Source organism: Bubalus bubalis, chromosome 9, assembly GCF_019923935.1.
Source record: "Bubalus bubalis isolate 160015118507 breed Murrah chromosome 9, NDDB_SH_1, whole genome shotgun sequence".
In the NCBI taxonomy this organism is placed as follows: Eukaryota; Metazoa; Chordata; class Mammalia; order Artiodactyla; family Bovidae; genus Bubalus; species Bubalus bubalis.
Genome location: NC_059165.1, coordinates 4,122,103 through 4,149,041, shown reverse-complemented (window position 1 = coordinate 4,149,041; position 26,939 = coordinate 4,122,103). Strand labels below are relative to the sequence as shown.

At 42.6% G+C, this 26,939-nt stretch overlaps 1 protein-coding gene across 2 annotated transcripts in view; it reads right to left on the bottom strand.

Moving 5' to 3' along the window:
- Window positions 1-26,939, bottom strand: part of EFNA5 (ephrin A5) — a 288,851-nt gene that overhangs the window by 28,795 nt on the left and 233,117 nt on the right. For both annotated transcript variants that reach the window (XM_006068849.3, XM_006068848.3), the window contains exon 2: window positions 21,914-22,206. In XM_006068849.3, the coding sequence (XP_006068911.1) occupies window positions 21,914-22,206 (293 nt within the window). The remainder of the gene's footprint in view (window positions 1-21,913; window positions 22,207-26,939) is intronic.

Sequence of the window (26,939 nt, the reverse complement as noted above, 5' to 3'; positions counted from 1 at the left end):
TTATCTTTTGTAAAATCCTAATTTTCACATGCCACGCTTGTGTAAAATGATATAGACCTGTTCAGATTTTCCTCAAGGGGATAAAGTCAACATTAATTATTTCCTTCTACCCCATTTCGGTTAAACTTCCTCTTAGAATAGAAAGGATAATTTAAAAAAACTACGTTGCAGGGTCTTAGATTCTTTAAATCTGCACCAATCAGCCATTTCAGAAAGCAGGAATCCTCGCTGTCAAAGCCACGGTGCACTGTGTCTGAAAACCCTAAACCCTCACGGAGGTAGATTTTCATTCTTCATCTGTCACTGCTTCTGCTCCCTGGGCCGCTATGTTTACAATAAGCAAAAGAGACACAGTGCCTGCCCGCAGGTTGTTACATTTTACAGTGTGTGTGCTAAGTCTCTTCAGTCCTGTCTGACTCTGTGCAACCCTATGAACTGTAGCCCACCAGGCTCCTCTGTCCCTGGGATTCTCCAGGCAAGAATACTGGAGTGGGTTGCCATGTCCTTCTCCAGAGTGTGATGCACAATGTGAAAGTTATCACCAGGTTTCTGAAGGAAGAGGCAAGGATTTGATAGATGGGGGCTGGAGGCTCCATGTGGGATGGAGTGGTTCCATCAGCTTTGAACCAAAGCACCTAATCAAACTTGGGCAGAAAGTCATTAAAAGCCTCCAAGGGAGCAGGTCTAAGTGAGGGCCTTTTGGCCCGCCTGCCAATCTGAAGGGAGTACCAGACGCAAGGCAGTTGAAAAGCTTTCAGTTAGGTTCAGTTCAGTTCAGTCGCTCAGTCATGTCCAACTCTTTGCGACCCCACGAATGCCAGGCCTCCCTGTCCTTCACCAACTCCCAGAGTTTACTCAAACCCATGCCCATTGAGTCGGTGATGCCATCCAACCATCTCATCCCCTGTCGTCCCCTTCTCCTCCCGCCTTCAATGTTTCCCAGCATCAGGGTCTTTTCAAATGTCGGTTCTTCACATCAGATGGCCAAAGTAAAGTATTGGAGTTTCAGCTTTAGCATCAGTCCTTCCAGTGAATATTCAGGACTTAGTTCCTTTAGAATGGACTGGTTGGATCTCCTCGCAGTCCAAGGGACTCTCAGGAGTCTTCTCCAACAACACAGTTCAAAGGCATCAATTCTTCAGCACTCAGCTTTCTTCACAGTCCAACTCTCACATCCATACATGACCAATGGAAAAACCATAGCTTTGATGAGACGGACCTTTGTTGGTAAAGTAATGTCTCTGCTTTTTAATATGCAGTCTAGGTTGGTCATAATTTTCCTTCCAAGGAGCAAGCATCTTTTAATTTCATGGCTGCAATCACCATCTTCAGTGATTTTGGAGCCCCCTAAAATAAAGTCTGCCACTGTTTCCACTGTTTCCCCATCTATTTGCCATGAAGTGATGGGACCAGATGCCATGATCTTAGTTTTTTGAAAAGCTTCACTGAATGCCTATTCCAAGGCCACCCAGGGCTGAATGCGTGCAGGTGGGGACTATGCCTCATCTTTGTTTTGGGATCACTGCTGTAGGGAGTCCCCATAGGGCTCCATCCCAGAACAGCTTCCAAAGACTCTCTTGGCCCAGCGAGCAGAGCCTCATGATTCAAAGCTCCAGGGACACTTTGCACATGGTTTTGTGGGGAGCAGAAGGACTCATGAGTGGGAGGCGAGGACACCACCTGGAGGGGCCACATGGTCAAGCAGGAGGGAAGACTATCAGGTGAAAAGACCTCCAGAGACACAGGTAAAGAGCCTATTACCTTGGACAGGAGCGTGTGAAGCTGGCTAGTTCTCCCTTGCAAAATTAGGATTATCAGTGTTCAGGACCAACTCTGAAGGCATGTTAGTGAGAGTGCCTCCCTGCTCCCTCTAGCCCTCTGCCCTGTCCTTCATGAGGTTTCACGTCATCTTTTCATCAGGGGGCGTGAGATGGATTGAGAAGGGGTTTACAAGCAGAGCTGCTTGCGTAAGGTAGCTCGTCCTCAGAGAACCGTGACCTGACCCATCAAAGTGGGATGAGGCTCAGTTAGAACAATGCAGGACAGAAGCAACGGCAGACTGCAGGCCAGGCGTGTCTCAGGAAAGGTAGCCCGCACAGCGGACGCACGGTGAACACGCCTCAAGCAGGTCCGCTTGCCAGATCTCGTCACGGCGCCGCTTTCGTGTTTTGGATGTACATGTGAAATAAGACTCCAGAAAAGCGGCAAAAGTTATTTGTAAAACTTAAAGCAGCTCTCATAGGAATAGCCAGAGGAATTTAAGGGGCAAAATTTACCACAACACATGAATCCTTGAAGGAAGAAACAGCTAGCCCATAGTCGCTTATCTCCAGAGAGGATGAGATGCAAGCATGCAGATTCAACTGCAGAGCAAGTCTGCAGAGAGGTCTGGACGATAAACGTCGTTACAGTGTATTTCATACTGTTCACAGCTAGGAGGAGTATCCATGCGTGTATTTAGTTGCTCAGTCGTGTCCCACTCTTTGCGGCCCCATGGACTGTAGCCCACCAGGCTCCTCTCTCCATGGGGTTCTCCAGGCAAGAATACTGGAGTGGGTTGCATTGCCCTCCTCCAGGGCATCTTCCAGACCCAGGAATCAAACACAGGTCTCCCACATTGCAGGCAGATTCTTTACCATCTGAGTCACCAGGGAAGCCCAGGAGAAGTATATACTTAGTATATTTTAAAGTTGAATGGGATTTTATAAATAATCTAGCTTTTTCCCATGCAAGCCAGGTCCCTCAAGATGCTCCAATGAAAAAGAATTCCTAAATCCAGTAAGTTTGGTCAGCAATATATATTGTATCACTCTGTTTGGACAGTTACAATTCATGGAATAACATTTAAGGCCCCAAGAAGTCTTGCAGGAAAGAAAAAATAATTTTATTTAACTCAGAATTTCCAACACTTAAAGCTTGGTTGTCAGAAATTGTAACATCTTAATCATTTTCCTGTTTCTTGCAATCTAGCCCAACCCCCTTATTTTACATTTGAAGACACAGACTCAGTTATCTGACTCAGTCTGACTAGAGTTAGACAGTTGCAGACATGGGACTTAATTGATTCCACTGCGTTTCTTGTATTCTGTTGATGTCAGTGAAATAAAGCTGAAAGTCAATAGGGTATTTTCCTTTTTTTTTTTTTTTTGGTGTGTCTTTGCTTCCTCATATTATCTCCATTAAGAGAAAGAAAAGCAATTAAATGTGAGAGAAATCCTAACTGAAAAATATGAGTCACATTTTTTAATTTGCTGGGAACACAGTAAAGCCTGCAAAAGTACTAGACAAAGATAAAATATCAGTGTACAACCAACTAGACGTACAAATGCGAAATTGATGCTCTGCCCCTATTGCACTTGAAGGGTTTACTGCATAGATTTCCTTTCCTTTGGAACAATTCCACATGTTCCACACGACTGTTCGCAGTGAAATACACCCTTGTTTTGGCCAGTGGTGGTCTCCACCTCCTCGGCGTCACTGCGTGTCTTCCTCAGGCTAAAAACCAAAGCACAACAACAAACGCTTGAAGAACTCCTCTTTCCTTATTCTGTGCAGTCTTGGTGGGGTTCCAGGCTAAGTGCTTTTCATTCTTTCCAAAGGAAAAGCATAAAGGCAGGGGACACGTGTATACCTATGGCTGATTCATGTTGATGTTTGGCAGAAAACAACACAGTTCTGTAAAGCAATTATCCTTCAATTAAAAAAAAATAAATTCATTAAAAAAAGCATATATGCCAATCAAATTCCTTTTTCCCAGAAATTGTGCATCCTGAGTCAAGTGACTCAAGGAATGGAAAAATGTTAGAGTTGAGAAAATCTAATGGTTGGGTCTTGATAAGATATATCTAATTACGTACTTGTTTCCAAGTTCTAGATACCCAGCATTGCATTGGTTTCTGTCCATCCTGAGGTCTTCAGTTGGAATAATCTCTTTAGTAGAGAAAGCGCAGAAGGCAATGGCACCCCACTCCAGTACTCTTGCCTGGAAAATCCCATGGGCGGAGGAGCCTGGTGGGCTGCAGTCCATGGGGTCACTGAGGGTTGGACACAACTGAGCTACTTCACTTTCACTTTTCCCTTTCATGCATTGGAGAAGGAAATGGCAACTCACTTCAGTGTTCTTGCCTGGAGGATCCCAGGGACGGGGGAGCCTGGTGGGCTGCCGTCTATGGGGTCACACAGAGTTGGACACGAATGAAGCGACTTAGCAGCAGCAGTAGAGAAAGAGTTTTTTTTTTTTTTTTTTTAAGTTAGGTAGAATTGATAAAAATACTTTACAAGTGGAAAACCTTAATGAATTACTCATCTATGGGGTACGTTGCAAATGGATGAAGGACATTATCAAATATCTGCAATTATTATAAGAGTCACGCAGTGAAGATGAATTATTCCAGAAAGAAAGTGGACATAACAATGAAATGTGATGGGTAAAAATATGGCTGCTCGTATACCAAGATTAGATTAGGCACTTTTCTTATCTATAAACAAGGCTTGCCAGAAAACTATGGGTCAGGTGACATAAACCTTGGACTCCTTACTGATCTGCTTCTGATGGTGGAACGGATTATGCTCTCTTGTGACTTCACTGTGCAATTTTATCAAGGAGCTGACAAGCCATGCTTTTCAGAGACGCCTTGGGCTGAAGTGGAACGCACAGTAAAATACAGATTTCCTCAAATAAATTGCCAAAACCATTAATCTTTATCTAAGGACCCATAATAACAGTTTGTTCTCAGTAGCAGGTGGGGGATGGAGAGAGAATGTCTTCCAGAAAGCACTTTGGCAGTCAATCTGGTTGATAATAAAACTTGATGAAACATCTGTGATTAATATTAATCCTAATTCTTCCTTTAATGGATAATTGTGAAAAAGATAATTTATCCCATTTCATTTAGACCACAGCTGAGTTTTTCAATTTAGGAAAAGAACATTTCTCCATATTTCTCAGGTATGAGACTCTATGGAGGTAAAAAAAAAAAAAGCAAAACAAAACAGGTGCATAAAACCTGCTAATGGTAAAGCAATTTTCTAGTTAGCCCTGGAAAATATTTTGAACGAATTCAACTGACCACTGCAGACTTGGACAGGACCCAAAGAATGGTTCTCTAAGTGACAGACTGGTATTTCTGCCTCTTCACCCCTGTAGAACAGTCTAAATGAACCCCCGTCAACTGATTTAATACATTTTCGTCATATTTGATTCTGCAAAGAGTGTGAGAAAAATGCCCTTGTGAGTAAATGAGAGTCAGCTATTTCTGATCACCAGTGTATTTCAAACTAGTAGATGAGAGGAACTATTTTTGACACATGTAAATGTATAATTTAAAGTACCCATAAAAACTTGTCATGGTAGCTACCATTAATTTTGACAGAAACTCAGAAAGTAACTAATTGCCTTTCAAATATCAATATTAAGAATACCATTTATTAAACCCGCACTTTAACTCATTCATCTATAGCAAATTTGAGGGCAAGGCTTTGAAGCCTCCTGCCCAAATTAACACACCTAAGAAGCGATGGACTCAAGACCCAGATCTCCTCATTTTCATCTGCTTTTCTACACTTAATAATATGTTTTAAAGGAACCTATTAAATAATGGTCTCATTTTCTAAGAATCAGAATATATTATACGGTTAAAAAATGATGGCTGGGACTTCCCTGGCAGTCCGGAGGTTAAGACTCTGCACTTCCAATGCAGTGAACACGGGTTCCACCCCTGGTTGGGGAATTAAGAGCCCCACATGCTGCACACTGCAGCCAAAAAGTTAAAAAAAAAATTGCTAACTCAGTATATACGTAGTAAATAGTGATTAAACATCCAGCACTGTTGACCTTTCATCAAAACCGAATCACGACTCCATTTAGATACACTCCTTTTTCATCAGACTCTAACTCAGCGCCAGGGAGAAGAAAGCACAAACTGACTAGCAGGAAAGGCCGCAGACCATAGGCACCCACCTCTTCACTGTACCTTCCAAAACCTCACGTTATATCGATAGAAAATTACAAAACTGCTCGCTATTCTTTCGTTCCTCCCCGGTCACAGACCATAGGCACCCACCTCTTCACTGTACCTTCCAAAACCTCACGTTATATCGATAGAAAATTACAAAACTGCTCGCTATTCTTTCGTTCCTCCCCGGTCACAGACCATAGGCACCCACCTCTTCACTGTACCTTCCAAAACCTCACGTTATATCGATAGAAAATTACAAAACTGCTCGCTATTCTTTCGTTCCTCCCCAGGCACACACTTTTCTTCTAAACTGTTGGTCCAAAATGAATATTTCTTATTACTGGATATCATGCCTGTTCCCTATTTTTATATGACTTTATGATTGTTATCCTCACTTTACAAAGCTTACCATGTTGCAAAAGGAACACATTTTATAACAAAAATTTTTATAATTGTGTAAGAAATACAAAAACACCCCAAAGGGTTACCTAGTTCTTGTTTGCATCAGCCTGGTTGAAACTGTATCTTGTTTGTGGATGAAGCAAATGAGAGTTTGCTTTGTAAGACAGAAGGAGAAATTTGTTATGATCCGGTGAGTGGGCTTTACTCCCAGAATCTTAGTTTATCTTAGTCTTGATCTTAGACCAGGACTAGCGTGGTCTCTCTCTGAGTTCCCTGGTTTAAACAAACATTCATATAACAAAGACAGCCTTTTCTCAACCCTGATGTGGCTGCTTCCTTCACTCAAATCCTCCAATACCCACTTCTTCTACGTCTCGAATTCAGACTGACCTGCTCTCACTTTAAGCCTGTGTTCCCTAAGTGTGACACAAATATCACCTTCGGGGGAAATTTCTGGAACACGTATTGCAAATGAAATCTCATAAACTTGAATGAGTCAGACTTTCTGGACGTGGGTTCCAAGAGTCTGCATCTGTACCCCTCACGCAGGTGGGTGACTCAGCTTAGGACAGTATCCTAAGCCGTGAGACCTGAATTCCACCTTGTCAAAACTGCACGTCACATCTTTACTGTCTTCCTGTTCACGAAGTCTTCTCTCTCTCTCTCCTTTTATGGACAGTGTCAATCTCGTGATTTTTTTTTGCTATCATTTTCATGGATACACTTTTCTCCTGTTGGACTGTGAGCTCCTGGAAGACAGAGATCCCGAGCACTGTCTGCTGTCACTCCATGGTGCCCCCCCATCTGCCTGATGAGGAAGCACAGCTCGGTGAGTGCTGAAGGGCGCACTAATGGGAAAAGAACACAGAACACTGAGATATACCCTTCTGTAGCCCCTGGAGATGTTCTGCAAGCTTAATGACATACAAGGACTGACGGCTCAAGTCAAAGTTTGACAAATGGATTTGTATAGCATTTTTAATATAAATATTTTAGGAAAGAGCTACAGTGAATCTTCTAAAGTGGACTTCACTAATAAACTAACACATCACATCAAAAGGCCAGAAATTCAGCTATTTGATAAAATTAGTAATCCAGAAAATGTTATTGGTTTAGTGATTTCATTTAACAAAAACATCATGAAAGCTTATGCAGGGCTTCCCAGTGGCTCAGTGGGTAAAGACTCTGCCTGCTGATAAAAGGAGACACTGGTCTGGAGGGGCCCCCCATGTTATGGGGCAACGAAGCCCATGCACCACAACTATTAACCTCTGTTTAGAGCCCATAAGTGGCAACTACTGAGCCCACGCCAGAGCTACTGGAACCCACGCGTCCTGGAGCCCCTGCTGGGCAATGAGAGAAGCCACTGCAAAGGGCAGCCATGCACCGCAACTGGAGAGCAGCCCCCGCGCTCAGCAACTAGAGTGGGTTTTAAAAAAACAAAAATTTTTTTTTTAATTTTTAAATTTAAAAATTTTAAATTGAAAAAAAATTTTTTTAAGCCTATGTAAAGAAAAAAAAAAAAAAACCTAAAGCCCTGAGCTATAGTAAACAAGCTGAAGACCACACAGAAACAGCAGAGATGGGAATAGTTTTTTCATAAGCACTGCTACCGTTTATGGAATAAGCTTCCAAACGTTACTTGCCATTCACGGAAAAGAGCTATGAGCATGAACGTTGGAGTTGGACGCTCAAGGCGGCCATCGCTGCGCCAGGACGGTGCGATTCTGGTCAAGTTATGTGACCTGTGGGTCTTTGGTTTCCTCATCTGTAAAATGAGGGTAACGCCAGCGCCTAACACATAGCGGAGATAAGATACGGATGAGACAACACATGTACACACGTGGGGTGGAGGAGCGTGCACTGCCTGCTGGCTGATACTAGATAACCAGCCTGCGTGATTTATTATTTCAGTGTGGTTATAGGATAAGGCCTGGGATTTTCCAGGCAAGAGTGCTGGAGTGGGTTGCCATTGCCTTCTCCGATATAATAAGGCCCACGTGAGTTTTCCCTTCAGAAGTAGGGGAAACGCACAGATTCTGAAAAGAAACATTGCCTGCTAGGTAAGTTCCAAATTCTTCAGACCAGACATAATGGCCCTCCATAATCTGGCTCAACTTATCCAGTTTTATTTTCCAAATATCTTCCATCCTAGTCAGCCCCATCTTGTCACTGATCCTAGAGTCTCTGCTGTCCTGATTTCCTTATCAGGAGCTGGAGGCAGGTCAGAGAGGAAATCCCATGGGCTGCGAGAAGCTTGTTCTCCGGAGGTCTGCAGACCGCCCCTCCTCCCCACCGGCTCTGACAACCACCGCTGAGAATCAGAGCCTGGGCACCTTCTGTGTAAAGTCTGGGGGCAGCCCATGCCTGCAGCAATTCCCGAACCTCCTGCTAAAGACTGCAAGTGCTCCAAGTCCTCCAGGTGGCCCTTCCTCTCGTAGAATCTCTACTCCTTTTTCTTTGAATTTGCAAAAATGTGTGATAACCAAGTCTGCGAAAGGCTCTGCTGTTGCTGCGTCGCTTCAGTCGTGTCTGACTCTGTGCGACCCCATAGACGGCAGCCCACCAGCCTCCCCCCGTCCCTGGGATTCTCCAGGCAAGAACACTGGAGTGGGTTGCCATTTCCTTCTCCAATGCATGAAAGTGAAAAGTGAAAGTGAAGTCGCTCAGTCGTGTCCGACTCTTCGAAATCCCATGGACTGCAGCCCACCAGGCTCCTCCATCCATGGGATTTTCCAGGCAAGAGTACTGGGATGGGGTGCCATTGCCTTCTCCATGCATTTTAAATAACAACGATAGCAACAGCAGACACAACTCACAAAACGCAAACAGTCATTGCAGCCTCTGTGCAGCTTAAGGACACGGGAGGGCAACGGGCGGTCCCCACATGACCTGCTGACAAGCTGCCCTGTCGAGGCAGTGGCTCACGATGCCCTGTTATCATATCCACCAGCGCCGACGCTGCGCTATTGAATCTGTTAATCAAATTTCATTCTCTGAAAAAACGATTCAGGGTACCAAAGAGATGTAGAACTTTCAACAGTCTTGCGAATCATTCAGTGTCTTCATTCCAATGGAAGAAGGAAGACTGAGTGACATTTTATTATGTCGTCACTTTCAGTACCGCCCTACCTTGTTTTACAAACCCGTAAACCTCCTAGTATGTGACTCAGGGATCACATCCCTCACTGTGCATGACATTAGCCATTTTTAGAGCTGAGTCTGCCTTGAGTTCCAGGGTGCAGATGGCACGTACGTGATGACTTGCCAAGGGTGCTTCAAACCTGCCTCTTTTTCGCTTCTTTGAAAGCATTTCTCAAGACGTGAGTGAGTAACGAGCTTAGACATGGAGTCAAACTGTATGGGTTTGAATCCTGACTTCACTGCTGACTACATGACCTCAGGCAAGTTACTTAATCACTCTCAGCCTCCATCTCCTCCTCTGTCAAATGGGGATAATAATAGTACCCACTTTATAGACGAGAATTCAATGAGTTAAGACGTGTATAGTGTTTGTACAGTGCCTGGCATATAGCAAACTTGCAATAAATGCTAAGGCACTATCACCATGATTATCCCAAGTGTTAGGGGAGCAGTCATCAGTCAATGTCCAAGTAAGTCTTTAGCAAAAGGCTGCTTTTTTATGCCCATACCCACCCCCCATGCAGGTGGGTCACTAAAGTTGGATAGTATCTCAGCCCTGAGACCTGAATTCCATCTGGCCTGTCAAATCAGCACTTCACATGTATCTTCCTCTTGACACAATCTTCTCTTTCTTTAATGAAAAAAAAAAATCTCTAAACTTTATTTAAATCATTACAATATTCATTATGTGATCTCGAAATTGACTAAACTAAACTACTCCCGGTGTATACAGCAAGACCTTTAAGCAATCTATTTAAAGTTAAAAAAAAAAAAAAATCACCTAGTGATACACTCCTTGTTTAGATTTGTTCCTTAAATATAAGTCTAAGTAGATGAGCCGTTGTCTGACTCTTGTGACCCCATGGACTGTAGCCCGCTAGGCTCCTCTGTTCATGGGATTCTCCAGGCAAGAACACTGGAGTGGGTTGCCATTTCCTTCTCCAGGGGGTCTTCTCAACCTGAAGATCAAACCCGGGTCTCCTGTATTGCAGGCTGATTCTTTACCAACAGAGCTACAAGGGAAGCCCTTAAATAAGGCCTACTATGAAGCAAGACGGTCTGAATTGAAGATTGAGGACTCACTGAAACAGATCAGCAAGACATACAGGGAAACATCATCAACTTGGATCTTAGAGCCTGTGATCATGTATTTAGGGAGAAAACTGACTGAAAAAAAAAATGTGTTAAAAAGTGTGGGAAAAAAAAGAGTTTCCCTTAGAAAGCAAATATTGGAGATACTGGAATCTGGGCAGATTTAAACTAAAAACATTATATATATTCTTTCTTAATGACTCAGAAATACTGTTTTTAAAGATCTGGGTGTAAAAGGGAGTGCTAACTATAAACTAAAACTTACCTAACCTTAATGAAGATAAAAACTAGTTGGAAATATCACACGTCTCTGAAAATAGTACAATGAAAAGATACTGAAATTCCAATTCCTAACAATAATAGACTGGCTGGCTATTCTCCAATTCATGACATTTTACTTTTGGGGCTCCAAATGAATTAATATTTTGTAAAGCTTTACATTTTAAAACTAAAACTGGATACAGCCCATATACTAAAGTTCTGTTCCTAAGGCGGACTTTCTACCACCTGCCTAAAAATATCTGATGGAAAAGAAGCCTGTTGCCAAAGTCCACATATCTCCCCCATTAAACAGAGGTAAGCCATATCCTCAGAAACCATATTTCAAGCCCACAGGATACTCATGAACTAAAATAATGAATGATAATGCCTCGTTCTCTGCATTAATATTAAAGAAAAGAGAAAATAGAAAACTTTATAGCCACCACCAGCTCTCTGGACCATAAATCTCAAGTTTTGAGCATTGCTTCCCAAAAGGGTAGAGAGCAGGGGATGAGTTGTGAGAGAGCTTTGGAGCCTAGAGATATTTTTCAGCAAGCCAGCAAAGCACTGACACAAATTCCTACATATCTCTGGCTGTGAAAAGTCTCATTTGTGGTGATTTATATTTCCTCATAAAGAACTCTGTAGATAATATAAGCCTGCTGTGAGGCTGTCTGACAACTTTCAAACCAAGAGTTACACGACCATTCTGTTAAAATAGAGCACGAACAGATGAGTGGGAAAATCTGTAGAAATAGTATTTCTTCTAACGGAAGGCCAGAATGCTGTTCTTCCAGCACGCCCCATGTTGAGAGTCACCTTTCACTCTGTGTGCATGCCTCATGGAGAATATTTTGGTCTACAGGAGGAAATGCTTTTTTTTTTTTGCCTGAAGATTGACTATGCGTTTGGTGTGTGCATGCTTGTGTAATTTACAACAAATGACACTTAGACACCAGCACACTGGAGTTCAGCTGCCTTAATAAGTTACTAAGGGAAACACAGAGAATAGCATGCTGACAACCCAAAGTCAATGGGGTATAAACACTGTTATTCCAAGTGTCACTGGCGTGTTATTTCCATTTCTCCCGGCGTCTGCTCTGTGTAACGCTGCACATACACACGATGCAGCAGCTCATTAGACTGTTTTCAGTTAACTCGGAAACCAAATTAGTACATTACATGTTTATAAGGCCGAGAATTAGCACTTCCCTGTGAAATTACACAATTAATCAGGTGCGTTATTTCTCGGAGAGGCGGCCACTTCTGACATTTAGGGATTACAAAGAATAATCCTTTCATCCACTTCCACATCAGCATTTAGTCTCAGTGGGGTAAAAGGAAGCAAAAGGTGACATAATTCCTTCCTCCCCTTTAGGAGGTTAAAACGCGACGTGTCCCCCCCCTTCCCCCGCTCCATCTCGTAATGTAGCATTTCAAGTTCTTAAAAGAAGCACAAATTATTTTGTTTTTGAGCTTCTTATCTGAGTGTCGCAGTCTTTGAAAAATTCAAGCAATGAGAAGAATTCTTATGAGTCTCCTGCTTCTTATGGCTGATCCCGTGAATTGCCATCAAGCCCCAATTATTCAAGAGCTTTTAAGGCTCCCTCTGCGAACTTTAAGAACGGTCCCAAAGTCAAAATCTATTAAGCAGTGATGTCTGCCCCAGTTTCCTTTTTCACCAACCCAGCACCAATTTCTCTGATTCTCTTTAACAGGATCTCATCCTTCAGTCATTTAATAGGGCATACGTTTCTTTTTAAAATTCTCCCCACTTAATCAAATGACACTGCCAAGAATTTTAAAAATAATAAAGTGCTGTTAAATATCCTTTGTTGCTATTAATTGCCTCCTGCACCCTGGGTTTCACTCAGACCAGGTGAAACAAGCCAGGGAAAGGCTCCATGCTCCAGCCATCCATGAGCGGACACCCAGCATTCTTGCTTGTTCAGAAGGTTAACCTGGCAACAAACATCATTTTCATAAGAGAAACTTATAATTAAATCAGAAGAATATCCGGAAGTCCCTAAATATCCTGTTTTAGGTTCTTTATTTAACCTTCATTTAAGAGCCCTTGAAAGCCATTCAAGCTTTCCTAAAAGATGGCTAGGGACAACTTGAAACAGATACAATTCTCTAAACTCATTCCTTAAATAAAAAGGTGCATTTTTGCAGGTTCACTGAAGACCTCTGGAAGTATAAAAGGGAATATAATGACTATCTTCAGACAGAAGTCTGATATAATCCCAGACAAACTTCTAGTGTCTAAGTGGGGGAAAACGGTTTCATTTGTACATTAAAAATTTTTTAAAACCTAAGAAAAAACCCTAAATTCTAGCAACTAAGATATACTCTGTATCTATATCTGAGCGATTACTATTTGATGTCTGTGCCATATTCATTATCTTCCACTTTAGAAAATCTTAAAATTTGTCAATTCCCTAACACTACCCTTAACTTCCTTCCCTGTAAAAATAAATATGCCTCATGAACGCCATTATTCGAGCCACAACATTAAAAAAAATTCAGAAGATGAATTAGTATGTGCCCATAGTCCTGGAAATTTCTGTCATAAGCCCCTTGAATCTCAGCTGAAGTATGTGCTAGAACCTTTAATGCTAAAAGAAAACCAGTAATCAAAAACACTTTTCAATAATAAAAGCAAAAGTGCACACAGATACACACTGACACTGAAGCAAGTGCTGAGCTGTTCATTTTAAGAAAGGACATTGTCCTTACAGGTCACCCCCCATGCAAGAGCAAAAGACTACAAAAGACGGGAAAAGATTACTTCCTGCTCTGATGAATGTGCCATTCTGACACTCTTCTGTTTCAATAAGAACAACTCGAAAAAAAGGCAGATTCGTGCGAACTGTCAAGACCTGAATAATTCTTAATGTAGATTACTAAAGTAAGCTGCTGAAAAACCAGACCTCTAAAGAGGGATGAAGACTTCCTTAGGCATATATAATCCTGGCGGAGTATTCCTTCACAGTATACTGCATGGACTTAAAATGTGAATTTTTACAAGGTGCTTGTGAGGTTTTCTTTTATTAAACTAAAATGTCAAACCGGGCTATTCAGCTTGCTGTAACTTTCCAAAGGGTGCAAAATTTGTTGGACATTGATTAAAGTCATCCTTTTGGTAGTCGACTGGTCTTTAAAAAATTTGTTTTAATCGAACCTTGGAAGTAAGATTGACTCTGATAATAAACTATTATTATATACCCATTTTACAGACGAGGAAAGTGAGGCGTGGTGAGGTTAAGTTACCCAAAGTTACATAGCAATTAAGAATATAGAAGAGGGATTTGAGCCCAAGGGTACATTCACTAGAGTCTATGCTATTTCTTTTTTTTAAGCCATGATCCACCCTCTCCTTTGATGTAATATATCCCCCCCTCCTTTGATATAATCCCCAGCATATGAACAAAACAACTTACTAAGAAAGTAGAGAACTGCTGCAGTGGGTGTACAAAACCTAATGCTTCTAATTTATCTCCTTTTCTCAAACAATAGCATCTAAGAGAAAATTGAATTGCTTTTTTGTTCTATTTGGTTTACTGCTGCAGTATTTATTCATTAAACAATAATCAACACTTTTATGTGCTGCTTTCTACTATTTTTGACTTAAAATATACCGGTTTAAATCAATATTATGGTTCAACAGATTTTCCACATTATGGAGCGCTTGCCTGATTTTAGAAACACTCGTGGAAGAAATGGCACTCTGAGTTCCAAACAGCTCACCTGTAAATAAGCTTTTGGAACATTTCCAGTTGGGAAGTGAAGCACTTTCTCTATGCTAGTATTCTCTGGATTGACTGAGTATTGCTACACCTCGTAAAGGACAGTCTGTAACTATCTTGTACAGTCAAATGATTTCTGAAACTTATCTTGATCATCTCAAGATATCTCTTCAGAATTTAGGTTTCTTTTTTTTTTTTTTTGGTCAGATTAAAAAAACTGTATAGTACATATTAAAATTACTTCACAGCTTAAGACTATAAACTTTTAATTAAAGAACATAAAGCAGAGAACTAGCAGTTAACCACATGCATTTAAGTATGGATTTAAGAATGATGCTCATAATAACATAAATGGCCCTCATGATTTTCTTTCTAATTAAATATATAGAGAAGGCAATGGCACCCCACTCCAGTACTCTTGCCTGGAAAATCCCATGGATGGAGGAGCCTGGAGGGCTGCAGTCCATGGGGTCGCAAAGAGTCGGACGACTGAGCGACTTCACTTTTACTTTTCACTTTCATGCATTGGAGAAGGAAATGGCAACCCACTCCAGTGTTCTTGCCTGGAGAATCCCAGGGACGGGGGAGCCTGGTGGGCTGCCGTCTATGAGGTTGCACAGAGTTGGACACGACTGACCTGACTTAGCAGTATATATATGTATACCAAAAAGACCTGAGCAGACAGCTTCAGCTCCATGAAAGTTCTTTTCACTGATGAGATTTTCCAGCTCCATACTTCTATCACCATATCAGTTATAAAGGAGTAAAACTGAAGCATCACGTGTATTCAAGTTTACTTGCCAATAAGCTTAGGAAGAGTGTTGCCTAATAATGCTTCAGAAACTTCTGGTTTCCATCTGAGTGCTTTGACTATGCACTGTCTTTCCTGCACGTATCTTCTTTTGAAGGAGATCAGCTATACGTTAGATATGGCAAATGCTAGAATTCTCTGCCTTTTTAGTATCATTTTTAAAAAGTGGTATCTATTTTCCTTATTGTAGGTCTCTCACTGACTTCCCTCGTAGCTCAGTTGGTAAAGAATCTGCCTGCGATACAAGAGACCCGGGTTTGATTCCTGGGCTGGGAAGATCCCCTGGAGTAGGAAATGGCAACCCACTCCAGTATGCTTGCCTGGAGAATCCCATGGACAGAGGAGGCTGGTGGGCTACAGTCCATGGGGTCACAACAGTCAGACACGACTGAGCGACTGAACCACCAGGTCTCTCATTAAAAATCACTCACCTCCTGAATCAAGTGTGCAATCATGATTCAGTCTGGATGCTGAACGTTGAGTGGATTTAAGAAGTATTTCTTTGAAAGTACAACTTTTCTGGCTTCTGAAGTTATTGTATTAAAAAGGTCAACCACTTGGGAAGATACAGTTGAAATATCATTGGAGAGCTGAAAATGTAGAAATGTGTTTAAAATGTATCTTGTACTTCCCAATTTGGGGTTCCAGTAGAATTTATAAAGGAAGATTCTCTAAACACTAGTGCTAATCATTTCTAATCCTTTAAAAATACAAAATAAAGTATATTTTTCTCTTTGGACTTTAAGCATATTAAGACCTAGGGCTTTCGCTCTTCACTTCCTTTTAGTTGTTTATTCACTTAATTTCTTCTCAGATCAGCTACTTCTCATTAGTATGAACTTTTTTCCAGTTATGTCACTTTTCTGTGCCTCAGTTTCTTCACGGGTAAAATGGCAAATAAGAACAGGACAGCACAGTGCTGTTCTGAGACCTTTGCAGCGTCTGCAACCCTGCCTGGAACGTGAAGTGCTGTGTGAACACCAGTGAGCCTTGTCTACTGATCGCCTACTACATACCAAACAATACGATAGACGACATACAGCAGAAACGGCCATGAACAAACGGCCATAAACATGCGCTGTGATAAGTGCTTGAGGGAAGATAAAGCAGAGCGAGTGGAGAGAGTGATACAGACATTATCTTCATACAGAGAAGTCAGAGTAGCCTCTCGGACACCTCTTTTGACCCAACCTAAAGCAAGTGAGGGGCTTCCCTGTGGCTCAGAGCTTAAGAATCCACCTGCCAGCGCAGGAGACACAGGTTCAATCCCTGGGTCGGGAAGATCCCCTGGAGAAGGAAATGGCAAGCCTCTCCAGTATTCTTGCCTGGAGAATCCCATGGACAGAGGAGGCTGGTGGGCTACAGTCCATAGGTCACAAAGAGTTGGACACGACTGAGCGACTGAGCAACAACAACAACAAAGTCAGTGACGGCAAGGGAGGTAGCTGCCTGGGCGGACGAGAGCCTCCAACAGGAGGGGATAGAGGCCCATGCTCCTGAGGTCAGGGCACTGGACAGGGAAGCGGAACCGGGGACAGGGCGGCCGGAACACAGACAACAGGCAGAGCCGGCAGCAGGAGAAGTCCAGACGGTGCGGAGAGGACTCACCTCGGAGGACCTGCGTGCCAGGTGTGGACTTGGAGTTTTGTCTTGGTCAGACAGGAAGTCCCTGGAGCACTTTAACAGTGCAGTGATGTGGCTGGTGTATGTGTGTGTGTGTATAATAGTGCAGTGATGTGGAGTGTGTGTGTGTGTGTGTGGTGTAAACAGACAGGAGCCTGCCACACTAGTCTACACCACACACCACGAGGCTCGGGTCGGGTGGCTGAGGTGGAACTAGTTCAGTAATTCTAGTATGCGGTTCCACTCCTCCTTTCCCTAAAAAATACCCCTTTCACTAGCATTTACTGAACACCTACTGAGTAAGGCTTTGCACTAGGCCATTTTACCAATGTTAAGTCCACCCTAGTGCACACACCCTATGATATATTAATGCTCCAAGGAAGTTTTCATTAAGCCTCCTGGTGAAAGTGAAAGAGGAGAGTGAAAAACCTGGCTTAAAACTCAACATTCAGAAAACTAAGATCATGGCATCAGGTCCCATCACTTCATGGCAAATAGATGGGGAAACAGTGGAAACAGTGGCTGACTTTATTTTGGGGGGCTCCAAAATCATTTCAGATGCTGACTGCAGCCATGAAATTAAAAGACGCTTGCTCCTTGAAGAAAAGTTATGACCAACCTAGACAGCATATTAAAAACAAAGACATTACTTTGCCAACAAATATGCGTCTACTCAAAGCTATGGTTTTTCCAATGGTCATGCATGGATGTGAGAGTTGGACTATAAAGAAAGCTGAGAGCTAAAGAATTGATGCTTTTGAACTGTGGTGTTGGAGACTCTTGAGAGTCCCTTGGACTGCAATAAGATCCAACCAGTCCATCCTAAAGGAGATCAGTCCTGGGTGTTCATGGGAAGAACTGATGCTGAAGGTGAAAATCCAATAATTTGGCCACCTGATGCGAAGGACTGACTCATTGGAAAAGACCCTGATGCTGGGAAAGATTGAAGGTGGGAGGAGAAGGGGATGACAGAGGATGAGATGGTTGGATGGCATCACTGACTCAATGGACATGAGTTTGAGTGAACTCCGGGAGTTGGTGATGGACAGGGAGGCCTGGCGTGCTGTGGTCCATGGGGTCACAAAGAGTCAGACACGACTGAGCGGTTGAACTGAACTGAAGGAAGTTTAAATCATGTATCACAGCTTCATTATTTTACAGATGTGGAATTAAAAATCTAGAGAGATTAGATGATTTGCCCAAGATTATATACCTAGTTAGGTCAAGACAAGGATTCAGTACTCAGTTTTCCTCACTTTATCAAAGAGGACACTCAAAATCAGCAGTTCTGTTGACTTATGAAAATAACCGACAGTGCTCTTATTTATTCCCCTGTGCCTGGTCTGATTTAAAAATAGCCACACAAAACTTCTTTCAAACATGTCCTCATGCTTAATGCTTATGAGAATCATTTCTAAAGGAAGTGTTTTTGAAGTTTCTAAAATAACTCTTTGCCTTAGAAAGTCTATATAAAAGACTATTGGCATCATCTATTGATGGGCAGTTCTGCAAATCTATAGATAAACTGATAGACAAAACACTGACCTTCTCTATTCTGGTGTGTCAAACTCTTAACAAAATCCCTCCTGTAGATTAAAAACAGTAATTGTCCAATTGAGAAGACAGGCTTTGTTTACCTGACCAGTTATCGGTGATTCCAACAACTTAGTCGAGACTGCCCGTTCGCATGGAAAGGAAGCTGTGGTGCAGTCGTTCTTAGGACAAATAAAGGATCTAGACCCGTGAAGGGTATTTTTATTTTTAACGTAAACAGGAAACTCCGTGAGATATTTCCAACTACAGTGTTTTCTTCAATTTGTATAACTTAGAGAAATTAAGAAGGAAATAAAGCAGAACTTGATAAGAACACTCAGATTTGTGTCCTGAATCGAAGTCGTGCGGTGGATTTCCTGTTATGAAATATTCCTCTCCCCCTGCCCCCGCCCCAGTCCAAACCTGACCTGAATCTCGGGCTTCTGCAGTTACCACTGAGCTTGAACCTTCCTCCAGCAGCCTGCAGCAGGACTGCCAAAACACTGTATAGCTTGCATTTTTCTTTTGGAAAACTTGGAAGGGATTTTAAGGCCTTGAGGAGCTGAAATATGCCCCCGGCCTAGTAAGGACATTTTATAAAGATGACAAGTGGGCAGTCAGACTGGCTCCTGAGATCAGCAGTTAGAGCCCCTTGTAAGGTAATAAGTGTGAAAAGAGCCGTTTCCCAATCATCGTGTTCATTCCACGCATATTAGGAGACAGGAAAATTCAACCAAGGGCCAATCCTCCCCTAAGAATCCTTTAGTTTAATTACGACCACACTATATGAAACATTTGCAAGACATCCACTCTCAGCAGTGAAAGGAAGAGAGAAAACCCTTTCCTACTAAAAAGACAGGGAAGGAAGCACTTCTGGTTCTAAAACCTGGTTGAAAATTCAATTTAACCAATGACCAGGCCACTGCACCTCTTGTAAATGAACATCTTTTTGCTGCTAATTTTGTGCTATTTTACCTTTCATTTAAAAAAAAAGTAATTCAGGTTAAACTCAGCCGAACAGCAAAGAAGCTCTTGATATTTTGAAGCATTTTGAACAATTACTTTGACAGGAGCCCTTGACAGTTAAATGACTCTGTTAAATGAATGTTATAGAAGACACATAATGATTTTTAGTGAAATATTGAATTTAACCACAAATGAGGAAAAACCAGTCATAAGCACCATGAGTGTATTTGAATAATAACATCTTGCTTATGAACCTCAGTGGATTCTGTAATTTCTAATAATCATGCAATCAACCATTTAGCTGTTGAGTATGTTTCCCATCTTAGCGTTCTCTATTCATTTTGGCTTTTTGCTTTTGTTGGCTAATCTAAGAAACCGTATGAAAATTTTGAACCCGGCAATAGCTCCCTTTTGCATCAGCATGATATTTTAGAGTTGGGCGATTAATGAGTTGCTGTCCCACAACTGAAGTCTTCCTTTTTCCTCTTTCTCATCTGCTGAATGAGATTCTTTCACAAAGTAAAAAAATCAGCAAGAGGCAAGAGCCCGCGGCCTGAGAACGTGCAGCTTCACTGTGCGCTGGCCTGTCCTCCATCTGTGGTACTCAATATTCCTTTTCTTATTTTATGGGTTGAATGTGAGATAACGATCAAGACTTTTACATGTTTTCTCATGACTAACGACTGAAGTATGTACTGAAATAATAAAACTGGTACTGTTCAATTTCCTCTTTAAATTCAACTCCAATATAAGTGAGAGTGCCCTTGTGATGGGGAAATCCGGCTTATTAGAAAACTCTGTTTTCTGGAGAAGAAGAGGAGCTAGAAATCCTTATAGGCTTAAAAAGTGTGGGTGAGGCGCTGGTTGCGGGGGAGGACACTGGGGTTGAAGCAGTGAGTCAGAAAACCAGGAACCTTTTGTTCTTTATCTCATCTGCAGTGACAAGCAGCTCAGCACGCCGGGAGGCCCTGCCTGGCTCAGCACTTCCTGATCATTCCAGCAGGTGAGGCCCCGCCTCCCCTGGTTCCCACGGCTCCCGGCACTCATAGGCCTTCAGCACTTGTCCATTTCCACTTTCACTGCCGGCTTACAAGTCTGTTCCCCATGAGACAGTGGCTCTTTGAGGAAAGAGTGTCTTTTCATTTTGCACACCACCCCCCACCACCAAATTTCTGAGCCATGATAAAGCTGGTCAGCACACGTCGTTTAGACCAAAGTACCCTAAACATTTATTATCTTCAGCCGACAGAACACTTGGGAAAGCCCAGATACCTTAAATATCTGATCCACCTGCAATGTGGGAGACCTGGGTTCAATCCCTGGGTTGGGAAGATCTCCTGGAGAAGGGAATAGCTACCCACTCCGGTATTCCAGCCTGGAGAATGCCATGGACTGTACAGTCCATGGGGTCCCAAAGTGTTGGACATGACTGAGCGACTTGCACTAAATATCTGATACTAGTTAAAGGTGAGTCCAGGCACACAGCAAGATGCCTGACTGAGGTATTCCTACAACCCTGCTAACTCAAGTATGGTCCATGGACCAAAGCAGTAGCACCGGAAGCTTTCCAAACACCACATCACAGGTCCCACCAAAGACCCCCTGAATCAGAATCTGCCTGATAGCAAGACTCCGAGGTGACCTGGGCACAGTGAGGCTTGAGAAGCGTTAATATGACCAGTGTGTAGCCTGGAGATGCAACGGTGTGTGCGACGGCGGACAATACAGGCCATGGCCATGTGATTAATACAGAGGTCTGCGGGGAAAGTTTTAGAGTCTCTTAACGCTCACAGCTCACTTATACCAGCTCCCTGGGAACCCTTTCTAGATACTCCTTCACGCTCTTTCCTGTTTAAAGGCACAGCTGCTCTTAATAATTGTCTTTTCTCCTTGGTGCAAAGAGAGTATTTATCGTCAGCATGCCAACATGTGCAGGGGCTTTGGCTTCCTCCCTGAACATGTGGATGATTGAGAGGATATTGGTGACACCTGAATAAGAAATCCGATGACTTCAAGCTATGTAAATTTAATTATTTCTTTTCATTTTTCTTTCAGGAATCTCTTTTTCTTTTCCTGAGCTTTGGGGAAGTCCCAGCACTTTTCATTTAAAAGAAACACAGGTCAGCAGTGGTTCACTGAACAGGCTGACATGCAGTTTCATACAGGGAGAGGCGCTGTGTCTTTAATCGAATTTGTGCTCCCAATTTCCAGCTAATGTATCAAGGGATCCTGGTGTATGCATTTACAAGGAGACATCCGTAAGGCAGAGTCCAGCTCTCTGCAATTCTCTGAAACATGGCTTAAAAAAAAAAAAAATTAGTCTGGCTTCTTGTAGCTGCCACCTAACACACACACAAAAATCACCGTGTACTCACAGATGTAGAAGTATTCCCGGCCTGGTCTGAATTCGAATCCTAGAGAAAAGGGTGTGAAGAGCTGGAACTTTTCAGAGAACTTGAGCGGTCCATTTGGAGAGTGAGGCCGGTTACACTCCCACCTCTTGAACCCTTTGGACGTGTGGTCGCACGCACTGTAGCCGTCAAAGTTCACCATGTAGAGGACGTAGCGCTCCGTCTTGTCTTCCGGGACAGAGTCCTCGTAGTGAGGACAGAAGACGTCCAGGTAGTCGTTGATGCAGACGTCGATGTGGTAGTCACCCCTCTGGAACCTGTGGGAAGAAGAAGGCGATGCGGTTATTCAGGGAGGAAAGGCTTCCTGCTTGGAATTGGCGGTTGAAGGCTCCACTCATGCTCAGGCTAAAAAGATTTATTACAGCAAGTGTTTATTTGGGGCCGTATGATTTGAGGAAGAATTAATGCTTTTTAACTGTGGTGGTGGAGAAGACGCTTGAGAGTCCCTTGGACTGCAAGGAGATCCAACCAGTCCATCCTAAAGGAAATCAATCCTGAATGTTCATTGGAAGGACTGATGCTGAAGCTGGTCACCTGATGGGAAGAACTGACTCACTGGAAAAGACCCTGATGCTGGGAAAGATTGAAGGCAGGAGGAGAAGGGGATGACAGAGGATGAGATGGTTGGATGGCATCACCGACTCAATGGACATGAGTTTGGGTAAACTCCGGGAGTTGGTGATGGACAGAGAGGCCTGGCGTGCTGCAGTCCATGGGGTCACAAAGAGTCAGACACAACTGAGTGACTGAACTGAACTGAACTGATGATTTGAGGCATAGTTTGACATGTTGCTGTTCCAAATCTTAAGTAACAGCAAGCCATTCTTCAGAGGAATTGTACTGTATTTATTCCAAATACCTTGCCAATGGAGCACCTCACTTTCACTTTAAGTATTAAAGGTACTGATGGACTGTTTTTCTTTCTTTGTTAAAATCACATATATATTGAAGAAAACTTTTCATATTTCTAAAGCAGTGTTTCATTTAATAAATGTTTTTGAATAATTTAAAGAATAAATGGTATTTGTTATAATTGAGAGCCTTCTTCATTTCCTATGCAAAATGTGGAAAATGAGAGGGATAAAATTGAGAGAATTAGAATCATAAGTTTAAAAGTTGAAAATTAAATTCCTAGAACACTTCCACTTCAGAGGCAAATTAAACCCAAAGGCATAATGATGAAGCAATGAGCCACTGAACTAGACCCAGGATGGAGACTCTGGATCCAAGTCAGGTGTCTCTCTTGGAAAATCTGCTTTGTCACAAACTTGTTTTAGCCACTCTCTGTTTTGATGTCCTGCCCCTTTCCCTATTAAATTGAAGCCATGTAAGTCAAATGACTTTTCCCCTTATTTCTTTCAGCTTCACAGGCTGTGTTCCAAAAGGGCCAGGCGGAGAAGCAGGGAAAGAAACAAGTCAAATGCAAAGAGCAAAACCACAGCACCCCATCCTGAAAGAGTTAAAAGGTAGGCTCACACACACATCACTGCACACACCCCTGTGTCTGCTTCAATTCTTATCTTAGAAAAGTTTTGCTTATTCGTTTTAACTAAGGTGCCTTTCTCCATCAACTGAACAGCTTTTCCCAAGACCCACTGGTGTGTTATACAGGAATTGTTATGTACACAACTTTCTAAAATCAGGGTGGAAAAGGCCACAAAACCCCTTTGTTTCTAGCTGGTGAGGAAATTCTTCTCTGAGCCCTTGGAGGATCATGATAAAACTACATTACCACTGAAATACAGCGCCCATAGAGTCATACAGTCTTCACGTCAGTCTCAGGGAGAACACTTCCCAGCGACGGTGAGCTAGTCTCTTCCATTTTCGGACATTACTAGATGTTAGCAAGTTTCTCCTTATATTGAGCATAAATCTCCCTCTGTGTGATTTCCATCCAGTGGTCCCACTGCTGCTGCCTGAGATTGCAGAGAGCAAATCTCATTCCTCTTTCGTCAGGTAGTCCATAAACCACTTGGAGACATCAGCTGTGTCTCTGGACCCTGCTTTCTCCAGACTTGAAAATCCTTTGTTCATTTCTGATAGAGTTTCCAGACTCCTCCTCATTCTACCATTTTGACCCTCTTTACCGCTTTTAGTTTGCCACTGTTTTCCTTAAAATGGGGCACCCAAACATATCGGGGACCTCTGACAGGTTGTGGTGAATGCTGGTACCTTTGCTCTGGATGCTAAATATTCATTGACAAAGTCGAGATTCCTTCTGACCACCACTGTGCTAACAGCGCTACAGCTACTTGTTTTGAGTGAGTAGAACAGGATTTAAGGACTTGATCCGCTGCTGACTGAGCAGGAGCGTCGTAAGCCATCCTGAGCCTCAGTTTCCTCACGTGTTACATAGAATAATAACGAGAATCCACCTTGCTGACCTCACACGCCTGCTTCAGACCTTGGACAAGGAAAGGTATGAAAAGTACATGTGCATAAAAGGCATCATTACTATTAACAGGATAGATTAAAAAGCAATAGTTTGTTATCTACCCATTTTAAACAGTGGCAGTTAGCGCATAAAGCAGAAATAAAAAGAATCCCCAGGTTTCCCTTTTTAAAAATCCCGGAAGAAAGGATGTCATGTAAAAATCCTAAATTCTGTCCTCAAATATCAAATGTCCTCAGAAACTCCACTTTCTCGATGCTTTTGAAAAGCAGCATGCAGATGTATGCAAGAGAAATAAGGGAAGGTGGCCAGATCAATTTTCCGTAAGGGGGTCTCAAGGTACATAACCATTTGTAAAAACTAAGAACCCCTCGGAAGGACTTATTTCCTTATATTTACAGTGATCACGAAGCCACGTTTACTTTTTTCCTCATTACTGGCAGACAACGATTTGTCAAGATGCAAGGAAAGCCTGCGTTGCTTTTAAAAGGTTTTTGAACACCAAGGTAACATCACTGCCAAAGTACAAAGAAAAGACACTGCAACGTTCAGATAAAAGGGTGCCGCGCCGTGAATCACCTGCACTCAGAGCGGGCTGACGGATCTGGCTCAGAGCCAGACAAGCGCCGCGGCAGAAGGCAGCGCCCAGATGCACTTTATATTATTATATTATTATTATAGATTTTAAAGACATTCAAGGGGGAAGTTGTTCCGTTCCCCAAGACGTGTCACTCATCTTAGCTTCTACCAGCCCTCGACCCGGCTTAGGGGTGAAAAGGAAAAACACTGCCATGGCCCCCACCCATTGTGTGACTGCTTTATTCTACAAATTGGCAGGTTTTCTTGTGTCTCAAATTTAGCTACCCTTTTCTAACTTTTATCCTTGTTAATTCTTCTATAATTTTGATAAACAAACCATGAGACCAAATACCCACTTTACACTGGGTTGACCAGTTATCCTTTTCTGGAGACAATTTACTTTGTGTGGGGTGTTAAGTGAATCATTCTGGAGCTAGTTTTATTTTTTCTTACCTATTTTTTCAAGATATTTCTTTTTTTCCCCCTGTTTTATTATTATTATATTTTTTTGAAATTTAAGTATTTTAGTTTTATGGCCACATAGCATATGGGATCTTAGTTCTCCCACAAGGAATCGAATCTGCTCCCATCATTGGAAGTGCACAGTCTTAACCACTGGACCATCAGGGAAGTCCCTGGAGCTGGTTTTTAAATATGAGATTATCTCAGCAGTTAGTACGGATACCCTTCTGTGCGTATGACAAAGAAATGATTATGATTTACCAAAGAATCAACCTACACTTCTGTTTCACATATTCAATTTGCATAAATTAGTTTACTAATGTAAATTTCAAAGAATGGACATTGTGAACATAAAAATAATGACAAACTGGAACTCATAAAAGGCATCAGTATGGTGTAGCTAAGTACAAAACAAAGAAAGGTTTAGAGTTGGTCTAATACTTTCCCAATTATACTCTTCAACTACAAAGTGGCACTGAATCCTTCTTTTCTGGCCTTACTGTGAAGAAGCACACGTGTATGGCTAATATTATTGAGTGGTTATTATATTACACTCATTGTCTCCATGTAATCTCCATCACAATCACACAGAACAGACACAGCCAGCGCACTGAGCCACAGCTGAGGAGACCGAGACTAAGGAGTCAAGCAGCCTAACGTCACAGGAACAAACAGGGCGGAGGCAGCATTCAAACCCAGCCATCTGACCTCAGAACTGAGATTTGATTGCTAAAGTCAAGTTGTCAGGTCTTCTCTGAATGTTGCCAGAGGAATGATTCCCGCTCTTCACGGGGTTTCAGTTCTCTCCTTCATTCACTGATACAACAAACATTTGTCATGTCCAGAATCTGCCAGACTATGGCTTTACATATGTTGTCCCGTGAAATCCTTATTAGGTAGTTACAATTAGTTTCATTACACCAACGAGAAAATGACATTCAGAGAAGCTGTTATCCACTTTGTTGTTCAGTCGCTCAGTCGTGTCTGACTCTTTGTGACCCCATGGACTGCAGCAGGCCAGGCCTCCCTGTCCATCACCAAGTCTCAGAGCTTGCTCAAACTCATGTCCATTAACTCGGTGATGCCATCCAACCATCTCACCCTCTGTCGTCCCCTTCTCCACCTGCCCTCAATCTTTTCCAGCTTCAGGGTCTTTTCCAATGAGTCAGTTCTTCGCATCAGGCGGCCAACGTATTGGAGTTTCAGCTTCAGCATCAGTCCTTCCAATGAACACTCAGGTCTGATCTCCTTTAGGATGGACTGGTTGGATCTCCTTGCAGTCCAAGGGACTCTCAAGAGTCTTCTCCAACACCACAGTTCAAAAGCATCAATTCTTAAGCTCTCATTCTTCTTTATTCAAATTCTGCCCCCCACCGCCCCCAGGAAACAAGCAGCAGAGTTAGAATTTCACCCCTAGCCTGAAGGGCCCTGAAGCAGGTAACTTCTGTCCTAACCATAATGGCCTGAATTACTGGCTATAATTCCCCTTGTCCTGTTTACACTGATCTTCTAGGAGGGGCTGCTACAAGGGGCCAAAGCCCTGCTCTCTTTCTCACT